The sequence below is a fragment of the Vulpes vulpes genome, chromosome 4, assembly GCF_048418805.1.
Source record: "Vulpes vulpes isolate BD-2025 chromosome 4, VulVul3, whole genome shotgun sequence".
Lineage (NCBI taxonomy): Eukaryota > Metazoa > Chordata > Mammalia > Carnivora > Canidae > Vulpes > Vulpes vulpes.
This window is the reverse complement of record NC_132783.1, coordinates 63215255-63230222: the sequence shown is the minus strand read 5'-3', so window position 1 is coordinate 63230222 and position 14968 is coordinate 63215255. Positions and strand designations below refer to the sequence as shown.

The window sequence follows — 14968 nt, the reverse complement described above, 5'->3', positions numbered from 1 at the left end:
TTTTGTTTTGTTTTGTTTTGTTTTGTTTTGTTTTGTTTTGTTTTTACCAGATCTTGATGTCTTTGCTCACTACTTTTTGGTACATATTTCTACCAGACTACTCAATTGGGACTTCAGGGTCCACCATGAAAACATGTTGGTCCTAAAGAGAACTGCTTAAAGGAGCAGCTCCAAGTGCGTGATCCCCTCCCTTATCTGGCTATTCCTCTGCACCCATAATCTCTGCCTCCATCCTCTTGACTAGAAATGTAGATCAACCAGGGGGACTGAGGAGCCAAGAATGGGTGAAGACTGAGGAGGAGGAAAAATATTTTGATTGAATCATGGAGTAGTCTTATTTTGAGAGTGGTTGGTTGAGGCAGAGGTAATGAGATACCTTCTAGAAATGAAATATGAAAGCATTGGTTAGAAAGGAAGGCTGTTCCAAAAGTTTCCAACCTCTGAGTCCTTGGGGGATGGAGTCTATTAGATGAGAGTGTGGGGGGAGGGGGGGTCAGTACTTGATCATTGAACTAAAGTGCAGACAGCAGGATAGGCTGCTTTTTATGGGAGCGGATTTGGAGATATGAAGGCAGAAAACCAGGAGAAGTTCAGCTGGATGAGATATTCAGGCTGGAGAAGATACAAGAGTTTCTTGAAGCCAGGAGAGTGAAGTTTCAATGGGAGAAGCCTGTTAACTCTGACGTAATAAAAAAGAAATCCTCAGAGTTATTTGTGTTTAGGCACATCTTCTGTATTCTCTGTTCAGTTCCCCACTTCTCCGAAGCCAGATGCCACTGCAGATATTTCAGGCCATGATTTATCCCTTGAGATGCTTTGATATGATGGCTTTTGAATAGATTGGTTTTCCTAATTGAACCACAACTCATTTGAAATGAACCACCAGCCACGAGTTTAGAACTGGTTAAAACTTCTCACTACTAGAAGCTACTCCTGTAGCCACTCAGTGTTTTTGAAGATGATTTACATTCAGCACAACCAAGAACCACTTCATTTCTCACTGAAGTCCTCTCTCCCTGACTACGTCAGCTAGCTCTCAGCTTTGCTGGAGTTGGTGCCCATGTGATTCAGTTTTCCTCTTTCTCGGCCTGTATTTTTCAATCTTTGGCTTGGGAAGTGTGAACGCCAGACATGGGGGTGCCTAAGAATACTTTGATTTTAAGCCTTTTTAACTGTTTTCCTCCATCTTTGAGTTTTTGGGTAAGTGAAAAACCTAAGGAACCGGGCTTTGCCTTTCCCATTCTGTAAGGAATCTAAGATCTCAGAAGAGACATTTAAACAATGCTTTACAGGCTATCAATACTATCCCCTCACTGTAGGAGGTAGCAGAGTTGTTTCGTGCTGAATTAGCTGGCAGCCCTCAAGCCAGGCACCTATGTCCCAGACGCACGTGGGCAGCTGCCTTTAGAGACTCATCTCTGAGCTTGCAGACCAGCTAGGCGCCCATCCTTCTGTGGTCACAAGCAAAGTCATCTTCCCAGATGCAGGGTCCTGCTGCTTTCCTTTTCCTTTGGTCTTTTTTATCTCATGATAGACTATTTATCTTGACTCTGTGGCTTGAGTTGAGAAGAAGTAATTCTGGGCAGGGTGCAAAACAGTGTTGCCATGGAAACACACCCTTGTGATTATATCTGTTGTGCCCCCCACCCCGTGCTCTCTCCACACCTCTAGATCTCTCCCTTTCTTCCAGAACTGCAGGCCCAGGGGGAAATGTTGAATTTTGCAAGGTATTTTTTTCCACTATAAAAGTTATATAAGCTCATTAGAAAAAAAATAATAAAATAGAAGATTGGAAGTTTGTAAATACAGACATGTGGAAAGAAAGAAACCAAATTTAGTGGACTCCCCTCTCCTTCCCCACAGAAAGCCCCTCCAATTTGAAGGAAACACGGTTTCCATTGTAGGTTTTCATATACATTTCCCAGGATGGAGTTGTTTTGCCACATTTATGATTTTGCTTTCTGACTTTCACCTTAATGTTGGGCGAATACTTTGACTACGTGGTTTGTTGCGGATACTTTGACCAAGTCTCACAACACAGTGTATTTCTTTAAGGTAATACCAGCCAGCTCAGCTCAGGTCATGATCCCAGTGTCCTACGATTGAGCCCCTAGTCGGGCTCCCTCTGCCCATCCCCCTGCTCATGTACACATGCACTCTCTCTCTTTCAAATAAACAAAATCTTAAGAAAAATAAAAGACAAACTAGGCTGAATTCTGTTTAGCATATGGTCCTAGAGGCTCGCAGAGCAGGATAGGATAGAAATTGTAGGACAGGAAAGTTTTAGGCAGAAAGATCAGCTTGTGAAAAGACGGGGAGGTGGGGACACCTGGATGGGCATCAGGCCAGCATACAGACTGGCTTAATTTGCATGTGGAGTGCCTATTGATTGACCTGGCTCCACAGAGTGATTGGAAGTACAGGGGATTGGAGGGCGCAAGGGTGGGGTGAAGGGTGGGGGTCAATCTGGACACCATCACATTGGTTCTGGCAGAAGCATGGGGCTGTGTGGTTGGTGAGGATGGGAAAGTGGGCCCATAGTTAGGGGAACAGGAATCAAGAATCTGTTGAGCTTGACAACTGATTAAATTGGGGGTGTGGTCAAAGAAGAACTTTACAGTTTAGGAATCTTCAAAAAAAGTTGTGAGACCTTTCACAGAAATAGGAAAACTGAGAGGACTGATGGGAGAGGCACACTGGGAGTTAGGCATGGGCATGGTTTGAGGTGACAGGGCCTCAGGGGCAGGCTGTTTGGAACGTGAGTCTGGATGGAGGATGGGCCAGTGGCTCAAAATGAGCTTCATGAACTTAGTCTTACAGAGACTAATGTAAGCTGTTAGAGTGAATGCATTTCCCAGGAACCAGGGGGTAAAGGAGAGAGCCAAGGATGTTATCACTTTGAGGAAAAGGAACCAGGGGCTATTCTGGGGCAGGCTTAGATGGAGGAACATGAGGCCAGTGTAGGGAGCTCTAGGAAGGTGAGGGAAGATGGTGGTCAAGAGTTGACATCTCTGAGTTTGGGAGTAGGTCATGGGGGCCTGGGGGAATGTGGGGTCAGCAGAGGAGTACCTGTGGAGGAAGGAATGACAGGATGAGGTGAAAACCTTCTAGAAGTTGCTGTTGACAAAAGGGAAGTCTCCCTGGGGGTGAGGACAGAGGAGTAACAAGATAGGAAGGCACAGGACCCACTGGATTCTCACAGAGCTCTTTGAGGCAGAATGGGAGTCATCTCTCTTTTTAGAAAGGACATGCAGCCCAGAGTGGCTGAGAGACTGGCCTGATGTCTTGGCTCCGTGTGTCTCTGGGTCACGCTGGGCAGATGGGGGAAGGAAAGAGGGTGGGGTGGAGGCTTGGTTGCTATTGTGTGAAAATCCGAGATGGCAGGGGAGCCAGGGAGCCACATCGTACTAGCTGTCATGGGTGCCCCGTGGTGGGTGTTGACTTATAGGCTTCCTCACCCTTCACTTACATGTTCTCTTTCTCTCTCTGCGCCCTCTCCCATTCCTCTCCCTCTGCCCCCCTCCATGGGTCCTGTCAGTGGCACGATGTCCAGAGTCGGGACTGTCATCCAGGATTCTGTGTCCTGGTCTGTTACAGCTTTTGAAGAAACTCTGTGGCTTCAGAATTGCTTTTCATTGCGAGTTTTCATCTTCTGGATTCACACACTCAACTTAGACCCAGTCTGTTTCTGAGCCAAGCGAGTCTGTTCCCTATTTCCTTTTTATTGAAGGAAGTGAACAGTATGGATGGTCCTGAGGAGAAGTGTGAAGCTGCTGACTTTGGTTTTAGCAAATTTGAGAAGTCTCGCTGTGGACCTCACACCAGGCACTGAGGAAATTGTGGCTCCAAGAACCTACACGTAGAAAATGCATCCGTCCAGCCTTGGGCAGGTGCTGTGACCGATCTGCACAAACCTCCCAGACACAGGAACAGCGAGGCTCAGAGGGTGCCTTCCTCAGGATACCTCGTGTAGCCGGTCTGTAATTTGAATCCAGGACCAGCTGCCTCCAAAATCTGGCCTCTTAGGTGTTTGTTAACTTTGGCATATTCTGCTTCTAGCACTTAAACAAAAAAGACCGCATTTTGCTTCTGGATTGATCCAGAACATGCAGCTGGCAGATAGGGCACAGTGCCTGACATTTCCCTCTGGTCCTTTCCAGGTTACCCCTCTACCTGGCCTCACTCTTCATCAGCCTCGTTTTCCTGTTGGTGAATTTAACCTGTGCAGTGCTGGTGAAGACAGGAAATTGGGAGAGGAAGGCCATTGTCTCTGTGCGTGTGGCCATTAATGACACACTCTTTGTGCTGTGTGCCGTCTCTCTCTCCATCTGCCTCTACAAAATCTCCAAGATGTCCTTAGCCAACATTTACTTGGAGTCAAAGGTAGGTAGAAATGGGGTCGAGATCCCTTCACTACTCTAAAAGTCGTTCCCTGGTGGCCAGCAGAGCTCAGCAAATACCTTTCACACCCGACCTCCCACCAATGATTAGCCATTCTGTGGTTGTCCAAACGCAGAGCTGCGGAGCTTGTTGAACTTGGTATGCGAGAGCAGTTCCATTCGAGGTGACTCGGAGTGTACTGGAGTGTGCAGAATTACTGGCAGAGATGCAAATCTCTGGGTTATAGATACACTGTTTAACCAACGTTTCAAAGGAGTCTGGGGATTGCTTGTGCTGATGAGATTAGTAGAATCACACACCTAGTGTCCCCTGTGTTCCAGGCACTTTTATGAGATTGGCGTTCTACACGCATAAGCTGACAGAGTCCTCACCGGTCTCTGGGAATAGGTATCAGCCCCACTTTACAGCCCGGGAGACCGAGGCAGGGCTCAGCAGCTTGCCCTGGTTGCCCTACGCGGCCTGTTGATGGAGAGCCAGGTGTGGGACTCAGTGGTCCGGCCCCAGGCTCACCCCGACACTGACTGACGCGCCCATGGTAGCACACACTCCAGTGTGGACACTGCCCCTGGGAGTCGGGGACCAGGTCCCTCTTGTGCTGATCGGCCAGAGACAGAGGCAGACGTGATGGAGGGGAAGCGTGGCTTGCTGCCGTGCTGCACGCCCTGGAATCTGCGCTTTCTCCCTCCTCTCCCCAGGGTTCTGGAGCAGGGCAGGGACGCTCCCTGGGGCTGTGGTGCCCAGGTGCCTCTGCTCAGCCTGATCCCAGTCTCCCTTCCCTGAGGAGCATGGTGACATGTGGAGGCTGGGAGCGGACCTGCCCCTGGCCCTTCACCTCTGGGGACCTCGGGGCTCTCACGGGTGCAGGGATTGGGTGGGTCCTGTAGCTCCGCGGCTTCCAGCCTACCGGGACTGGGTCCTGCGGCAGACCCCCTCGCCTGCCTTCTTTGCCTTGCTGCCCACCTGGCCTTCATCAGTCTTCATCTGAAGACACTGAGGCTGCTCTGTCTCCCACAATATCATGTCTTCAGGACTGACCAGTTGGCTAAAATCTGGGCCTCTGACTTCAGGAACACAGAGCCCTCTGCAGGCCTCTGGGATCTGGCTGACCTCTGGCAGGGTCCCCAGAGACTTGGGTACAGCAGGGGCAGTTTTCTCAGGCATCAGTCTGGACAGATGTGAGACTTGATTTTGCCTCGACTTTGTTGTTTTTATTGTCTCCCGCGTAAGGGCTAGCCAAGGCTTTTACAAACAGAATTGTGGTTTTTTACAGGAGGGGTTACATTCCAGATTGTCAAATTACCATTTAGATCACCTCTGTGGCAAACAAGCTAATAAACTTCTACTAGCAAAATGAAATATCTTAATTAGTGACTTCCAAATGCAAATCTCAAAAATCAGTTTCCATTTTTTGGTTACATTACCAGCATATTTGTAGGTAGGGGCCCTTTAACTGACTGTAAATTGTCAGCTTCATCAATTGGGGGACAGATCACCAATTTCCGTGTAATTCCAAGTCTGGAGTGATACTGGGATTCCAGTGTTTCCAGCCTAGAATTTTCTGAAACTTGAGGAAGTACCCCTCCCCACCTCCACCCACTCACCCCAGCCCAGAGCCGCCATCAGTGGGACATCGCTCTCCCAGCCACCATCCTGTTGAGATGAGTTGTCCCTGGGCCAAGGACTGGGCAGTGGGTTCATAAGTCAGGAGGTCATCTTGGAAATTGAACAGCATAAGCCATCTGACTTCCTCATTCTTAGAAACCTAGGCTTTAGGCCAATGACCCATATTTTAAGGCATCTCCAAATCAACTCCCAGATTTTGAAGCATCTATTGAGGAAAATTTGAAATTTTAGAAGGGGCTGTGGGCTTCACGACTGAGGGTGGAAGGTATTGGCAGAGGCCAGTGGACACTGCAGCGTGTGCCTCTGAGATCGAAGGGTTTACTAGTTCTGAACACAGGCTGGGTTCTGGGAGGAGGCTGGTGTCTTGGGCCTGGAATGGGTGCAACCCTCATGGCTCTGTCTTTTCCAGGGCTCCTCTGTGTGTCAAGTGACTGCCATTGGTGTGACCGTCATCCTGCTTTATACCTCCCGAGCCTGCTACAACCTGTTCATCCTGTCATTTTCTCAGAGCAAGAATGTCCATTCCTTCGATTATGACTGGTACAATGTATCAGATCAGGTCAGTGGGTGCCAGTGAGGTGTCACCTGAATGGCGACTCTTTGCTTCACAGGATCCCATGTGGCAGAGAGGTATAAGCTCCTTGCTTCTGCTGCTAAATTGCTGGATGACCTTGACTGTCACTTACCTGTGTGGTACCTGCATCCTCATCTGTAAAATGTGATCGTACTACCTACCTGGTTCCAGCTCACGTCTTCTGAGAAAACTAGCCCATATGTGTGCACACATGCACACAGGCACACACACACACATATTTCTAATTTCTGGGGCTTTTAAGTACTTCCATATAAATGTAAGATGGTTTTATTAAAGGGTGAAGTTTGCCAAGGTAAAATAGATCATAGGTTTCAGAAAGTATGTGAAATTATGACTTTTTTTTAATGGAGCATGTAAACTAACAGCATTTGAGGAAATCTAGACAGAAATGACTGGGAATTTGAAGGTGTTGGTAAAAGTTCATTTTACCCGAGGTCTCCCTATAATATTCTCTCCCATTTAAAATATTCTAGAAATTCATGAATTATAAATTATAAAGCAATGAACAAAGGTAGTGACATGTTCAGTTATATACAAATGCACTTCTAAAATCCCAACAGTGCTCAAACCCTGGACCAGGTTAAGACTCTAGAAGAAGACATTGAGTGATGCCAATAAACATATGAGGTTAAGGTGAAATTCAGAAGAGGAAATTATCAGAATTAGGAAGGATTAAGCCAACCACCACCACCCAGACCGATCCCACACGTACAGGATGGGAAAAATTGGGGTGATACATTGCTTGAAGGTGTGGCTTATTTTGAGAAAATCAAAGATATAAAAATTTATAAACAATAGAGACTTATTCATAAGACACAAAAGGATTTAATTGTGGTAAAATATTCCTAAAACTTACTGTCGTAACTACTTTCAGGTATACAATTCACTGGTGTTCAGCATGTTCCCCTCATTGGGCAACCATCACCACTGTTCCAGAACCTGTTCATCTTCCCAAACTGAAACTCCACACCCATTAAACAGTAGAGATTAGGTTTTAACAAAATAAGGATTTCAGTTTTTTTTTCAGTTGAGGGCTTATAATGATAACAGCCTTAAAATAGAACAGTTTTAAAAATTCTATTGTCTTTAGGGGAGTACTTATTTATGAGGATCTAGATCTGTTATTACAACCAAAATAATCTAGGACCAAACCTAACAGATAGTCATGAGGGGCATGTTATTATGTAGAAGGAAGAGTAGTGTACTACTGAGATGAGTTAGAGATGGAACACGATGTGCGGGGCTGGAGAGACAGCTGCCTATGGCAGCCTGGTCAGCTTTGGCTACTGTACTTCAAACACGATGCAGTAGGATTCGGTTTAGGTGATGGGCCCTTCATGGCTTGGATTTGGTGTACTTGGTTGGAAATGCTGGCCTTTGTGGGAGGGTTGCCCAGATGCAACTGTGCACGCTCCTCACTCGCCCACCCTGTCCTGCAGCAGGGGGACAGACTATGCACCGGGCCCATTTGGCCATCTCACTGGTCCAGACACACATCCTGGACATTTTCCAGACAAGCTAGCCTGTAATAAGCTCTAACGGGTAAAGAACAGGATATGGTTAATATGAAGAGAAGTTTAAACATTGATGTGTTTATCCCAAAGGTGAGACAGAAGGTCACAGTTAAATGTTGCTCTCAAAAATTTGGAGGGGGTGACCTAGCATCTCTTTATTCGTTTGTCTGATAGGAAGAAAATCAATTTAAATTCAAGAGATTTAACTTGGATATAAGGGAGATTTTGGAGGGTAAAGTCATAAAACATCAGAGGTGGGCAGTTCCTGTCTTTGACTGTTTTAAAGATAATTATCTATGCTGTGTGTTTGGGCTAACTCTCAACCGGAGGTCCTGACCACCAGTACCACCTGGTTTGAACATGCATGTTGTAGGGGAAACGAATTATTCTGTATTAGAATTAGTCTCTGTTCATGTTAGGACAGAGCAAATCCAGCTTCTTTCCTCCACCCCCTGTGTGGTGACTCCATGTCCTTCCCTCGCTTCTCAACAGGCGGATCTGAAGAATGAGCTGGGCGATGCTGGCTATGTGGTGTTTGGCGTGGTCCTATTTGTGTGGGAGCTCTTACCTACCACCTTGGTCGTTTACTTCTTCCGAGTTAGGACCCCTGCAAAGGACCTTGTAAGTAAACTTATATTTGTGGAAAATATCGCCTGCTTCTAATCATGAAACATGCAAGTGGGTTTTGTTCTTAGATTTCAGTAGCCTGCCCCTTCCATCCTGCTGTGATGTGTTCCCTGGTCTCTTTGAGATGGTCTTTTCCCTTAATTCTTTTTGAGGGAAATGTGTTTTTCAGCTTTTACAGAAGAAATGAAATTTGCATCTCAAGGCTTGGAGATAGTGATTATTTTTCCTAATGCAACAGCAGTCTAACCAGTATCTGAGGTTTGGCTTGAGGTGAACTAAATATATGAGCTTTTATTTTAGCAAAGGGAAATAGAAAATGGTGCTTGAGTTGTTCACCCCCATGTGATGCTGGACGGTGAGTTGGGAACTTGGTGATGTGGAAATGAAAACATCGTTGAGGGATGCTACTCCTGCTCCCCTGGGTCAGTCCTGTCTCTGCTCAGCCAGGTTTGTATAAATGTCTTTATAAGAACAGGACAAAAAATGTACAACTTGTGAGTATGAGGAAACTCCTGGAAGCTTTTGTTCCCTAAATTATTCCAGCTACACTAACAAGTGGTAGAATTTTGAGTCACTGATCTAGGAAATCCACAGCAAAAGGTAGTGTAGTGAATGGTTTTTGGCCAATGTGAGCCAAGTGTGGGTGGGTGGTAAAGAAAGCACAGATACAATAACTAACCTGTCGTGTTTTATCCTGTTTCTTTTTCTTTTCTTTTAAAAAAAAAAGATTTATTTATTTGAGAGAGAGAATGCTAGCAGCAGGGAGAGGCAGAGGGAGAGAGAATCTCAGACACATTCTTCACTGAGTGTGGAGCTGAACTCGGGGCTCGAACTCACGACCTTGAGATCATGACCTGAGCCGAAAGCAAGAGTTGGCCACTTAACCAACTGAACCACCCAGGTGCCCCTACCTTGTTTATTTGTTTGTTTGTTCTTAATCACTTCTGGATAGTCACTGATGAGCCAGAAACGGGGGGAAAAAAACAAAAAACAAAAAACCAAGCCTGGCCTGGGGCAGGTGGAGCAGCACAGCCTGACTGGAGCCCTTGCAGAGAAGGTGGTGGGCAGCGTTTTCTAGACCTCGGGATCTGTTTCCTCCCCTTCCATTATTTTTAGCTGCAGGACCGTGGGACTGCATTTCATCTGACCTTTGCTTACTTTGGGAACAGCTGGTGGCGTCTGTAAAGTCAGATCCTAAACACTTCTGGTGTGCTGGCTAAGAAACGGGACAGGTAGGCAGTGGATTCTAGGCCATGAGTCCAGTTGCCTGGTTTTCCTTCCTTCCCTAGAGTTTTCTGGGTACTTTGCTTGACTGTGGTATAGTGAGCCCTGGGCTCTAGGGGGCTTTCCCCAGGCTCCACTGTACCTTTTCATCAGCTTGAGTTTCAGGGCCTTCGGACCCAAGGCAGTCTGAGGGAGAGAGATTTCTGAATTTAACCAGAGAAAGGCTAATGCAATAGTGTTGAAAGTACTATTTTACTAAATGAGTATAGAATAATGTCTAATGTGTACTCTTGGATCTCATTATCTGGGGAAACATGGCATCCCTGACACACTCTGTGCAGATGGATTACTCGGTTATTGTGCTTGAATACATCTGAGGTGTAGAGTATGATCTAGAGCCGTGGTTCTTAACCTTTTTGGTCTCAGGACACTTTACATTGGTTAATTTTTTTTTTTTACTGAGCTGTAATTGACTTATTAGTGTCAGGTGTATAACATAGTGATTTGATATCTGTGTATACTGCAAAATAATCCTAATAAGTCCAGCTGACATCCATCACTACACAGTTACCATATTTTTTTTCTCATGATGAGAACTTTCCACTCTACTCTCAAATATGCAGTACACTGTTACTAACCATAGTCACCATGCCACCATGCTGTACATGACATCCTCAGGACTTACTCATTTTATAACTGGAAACTTGGACCTTTTGATCCCTTCCACCCATTTTGCCCACCCCCCATCCTCCACCTCAGGCAACCACGCATCTCCTCTGTATCCATGTTGGAGGCTTTTCTGTTTGCTTTTAGATTCCACACAAGTTGAGTCTAGCTATTCTGATAGATATGAGGTGGTAGCTCATTATAGTTTTGATTTGCATTTCCCTGATGATGAATGATGATGAGCATCTTTTCAGGTACCTGTTGGCCATCTGTAGGTCTTTGGGAAAATGTCTTTCAAGTCCTTTGCCTATTTTTTTAATTGGATTGTTTTTTTGCTGTTGAATTATATATTCATATGTTTTGGATATTGACCCCTTATCAGATGTATGATTTCTAACATCTCCTACTTAGTTGGTTGCCTTTTCGTTTTGTTTATGGTTTCCTTTGCTGTGTGGAAGCTTTTTCATTTGATGTAGTTCTGCTTATTTTTGTTTTTGTTGCCTTTATTTTTGGTGTTCAATCCAAATTATCATCGCCAGGACTGACATCAGGGGGCTTCCCACCTGTGTTTGCTCTCAGGAGTTCTTACATTCAAGTATTTAACCCATTTGTAGTTAATTTTTGTGTGTGGTCCAATTTCATTCTTTTCTATGTGGCTGTCCAGTTTTCTCAACACCGTTTATTGAAAAGACTGTTCTTTCCCCCATTATGTATTTGTGGCTGCTTTGTCATAAAGTACGTGACCATGTAAGTGTGAGTTTCTTTCTGGGCTCTGTTCTGCTCTGTTGATCTGCGTGTCTTTTTTTTATGCCAATAACATACTGTTTGGATTACTGTAGCTTTGTAATAGAGCTTGAAATCAGGGAGCATGATGCCTTCAGCTTTGTTCTTCTTTATTAAGATTGTTTTGGATCTTTGGGGCTACACTGATAAATTATTGAGGACCCCCAAAAGCTCTTGTTTGGAGGGGGCTGTGTGTGTGACATTTTAAAAAAACATTAATTCACTATATCTAATAAACCCATTACATGTTACCATAAAAGTTTTTTCTGAAAAAGAGTATTTTCCAAAACAAAATGGAAGAGTAGCACTGTTTTAAAACTTTTTGATTTTTTTAATGTCTGGTTTAACAGAAGACAGCTGGATTCTATCTGCTTCTGCATTCAGTCTGTTATGATACATTGTTTTGGTTGAGCATGTAAAGAAAATCCACCTTACAGAGATATGTAGTTGTAGTAAAGTGGAGTAATTTAATAGCTTTTAACATAATTGTGGATATTTTTCTTTGATATGCATCAAAAGTGAACAAGTTGTGGTTTCTTAAAAGTTAGCTACACTGGAATCTAAAACCATACCAATAAACTTTACAGATTGTGTTATACACTAACATCCATTAATCTTGGACTTTGAATGGATCTTTTATCCATGCATAGTTTTTTATATCATGCTTTGGTCACTTGGAAAGATATTGGTTTACCAAGTTATACAGATCTTCCAGATATTAAAATTGACTCATTAAATACCACCACTGATCATTTCAGGAAAATATTTTAAGTATTGGGATGCCATCAAGCTCATGGTGGGGAACACAAGTTTGCTTAAAAGCTCAAATTTGATCACTGATAAATACCATCCACCTGTTTTGTTTTGTTTTTTAATTATCAGCCCACTTCATTTACTTTCAAAACAATGTCTGCCAAACACTCATGTCTGAAAAAGCATGGTTTGTCTGAGTTGTGAAGTTGCATGAAAAAAGGTAGCTACTCGGGGAGCCCAGGTGGCTCAGCGGTTTAGCGCCACCTTCGGTCAAGGTCATGATCCTAGAGACCAGGGATCGAGTCCCATGTCGGGCTTTCTGCGTGAAGCCTGCTTCTCCTTCTGCCTGTGTCTCTGCCTCTCTCTGTGTGTGTGTGTGTGTGAATGAATGAATAAATAAAATCTTTTTTTTTTTTAAAGGTAGTTACTCAAGTAGCTGTACAAGTACAAGGTCTTTTCTTGGAAAGAGCTATCTTGCAGCTCACATGCCAGAAGCATACTTTCCATTTTGTCACATATTAAAAAGATAGGTTCAAGGATTGAGATTTAATAAAACTAATAACATACTGCTTCATAGAATTTTTAAAAAGATTTATTTTTGAGAGAGAGAGCACAAGTAGGTGGTGAGCTAGAGTAGAGGGAGAAAGAGAATCTCAAGCAGACTCTGCACTGAGCATGATGCCCAACCCAGGGCTTGATCTCATGACTCTGAGATCAGGACCTGAGCCAAAACCAAGAATCAGATGCTTAACTGACTGCACCACCCAGGTGCCCCTGTCAAAGACCATCTTACATGAAACTGTTTTTAACTGATCGTGCAGTGGTGGTGAATACAGTGGCTGCTAGGAGGTTGTTGTCACTGCTTTGATACAGGCCAGATCAGTGGTGTTTTTTCAGTAGCGTTTTTACCAAGGCTTTTGCACCATGAGTGCCACCATCGAGACCATGGAAAAGGCAAATAACATCTTAAAACACTAATTAGGAAAATAATTGTGACCTTTCAGATTCCTGAAAAGATCTCAGGGGCCACACCGATGATAGGCACTCATCTACGGTAGCATAGTAGTGAATTAAAATGATTCTTTATGCCCTGAACAATATTTTCTCCTAATATACTACGAGGAAGTGACTTCAGTATGAAGGACGTATAATACTAAATAGAAAAACATTTTTTCTACTCATGAAGGAGCTCTCGTTAGCAGGTAATGTGGGTGTCAGGTTTGTCTTGGTGAAGCACTAGTGCTTGTAAATTAGCCATAGGCAAGACTAGCAGATTTAATGCCATCTGTATGTTCAGAATTCAGTAAAATTAGCCAAGTGTTGTATAGTGCTTGTGTGAGGTAGGCACTACTTTAAACTGCTTTAACTGTTATATTTAAACACTTTAAATATATTCTGTTCTTTAATCTTTACACTCAGCCTCTGAGATAGAAACTATGATCACACTTAGATGAGGAGTTCTTTACCATTTGTGTCCGTAATTCAGTCCGTAGAAATAAGTCTCTACGCTAGGCAGCACTAAAGCCCAGATGTAACTGCATTCTAACGTGACTCTCTGCCATCCACACAGGAGTCCCAAGGGTCCTGAGTGAGTGTCAGTACTGATTCCGAGGCCATGTTCTAGATCCAGATCAGAACCTCCAGGGTAGGTTCCGGGAAGCCATATTTAAAACAAGAAGCACCTCAGGTGATTGGAATGAATGTACTGCGAATGCTGTTGGGGAAGTCAGCTACCTCTCCTGCTTCTGAAAGTAGTAGTTGGGGTGTGCACTTCTCACAAGGTGGCACTGGTCCTTTTACAGAGCACTGGGGTTGTTCCTCTGCTGCCAAGACCCAGGCCAGCGGGGACTGCCCCACAAAGTGTGTGAGGGGGATGTGTAGTGCCTGGAGGTTATGCATGCCAGCCCTGTTCCACATGTGACACGGCCTTTAGGAGACTGGGGCTGGCCAGAGTCCCTCTGCAATGTGCAGGCAGGGCATGCAGTTTTAACATGGTGCGAGCATCCTCCACACAGGGTGGCTCACTGCTGCTACCAGGACTGAGGCCCTGCAAAACACATAGTAGGGACACTGGTTGGGTTTGCAAAGGCTTTCTGGGGAGGTGCCCTGCAGCACCAGGACTGAGAGAGGCCTGGCCACAGGGGGCAGGGCGCGATGTAAGCAAGTTATATAATGACTTGCTGGCACCGTCCTGGTTATGCTGGGGGGCCGGATGGGGAAGTGGTGCCTGCCAGCTCCTTTGTTCCTGGAGGAGTCTTCCAGTGCAATTTGTCCCTCTGGTATAGGCTCTGAGATGAGTAAATCACTCTCCCTTTCATATGCTCCCTTTCACCTTTCACACTGTCCTTCCAGGCTGCATCTCTGCAGGCTGTTTGTTGGGCTCTATCTTTAAGAGATACAGTTTCCTCTCCCTCCAGCCTCTCCTGGAACTGAGCCTGCTGATTTTTAAAGTTCCAGGCTTTAAGTTCCAGCTGGTTGTAAGACCTCAGGAAATTTGGCCGCTCTAGTTTTTAGAGCCACATGTTTTGGTGATTCATTCCCTGCAGGCTCCCAGGTGTGAGGATCTGTGTATCTCCCCTCTCTGCATCCATAGGTCCTTCCCAGCTGCAGATGGCCACAGCAATTTAGCTCCCAACCCCATCTCCCTCTTCCTACCCTCACTGATATGGCCTCTTCTCTACATTTAGTTGTGGAGTTTGTTCCATCAGTCTTTGGGAAGTTTTCTGGCTTATTTACACTGGTGTGTTACCCAGTTGTATCAGTCTGATGAGGTGAGCTTTGG

General features: G+C 44.9%; 1 protein-coding gene across 4 annotated transcripts in view; it reads left to right on the top strand.

The window, feature by feature from the left end:
* Positions 1 to 14968, top strand: part of GPR137B (G protein-coupled receptor 137B) — a 45471-nt gene that overhangs the window by 20842 nt on the left and 9661 nt on the right. Inside the window, exons 3-6 of one of the 4 annotated variants that reach the window (XR_012001058.1) lie at positions 4161 to 4383; positions 6434 to 6583; positions 8626 to 8754; positions 13757 to 13831. Coding sequence is in view for 1 of the 4 variants with exons in the window: in XM_026008727.2 (XP_025864512.2) it covers positions 4161 to 4383; positions 6434 to 6583; positions 8626 to 8754 (502 nt within the window). In the remaining 3 variants the exon portion in view is untranslated. Of the gene's footprint in view, positions 1 to 4160; positions 4384 to 6433; positions 6584 to 8625; positions 9662 to 13756; positions 13874 to 14968 lie in introns of all 4 variants that reach the window. The other 3 variants (XR_012001057.1, XR_003236524.2, XM_026008727.2) reach the window with 3 other exon arrangements.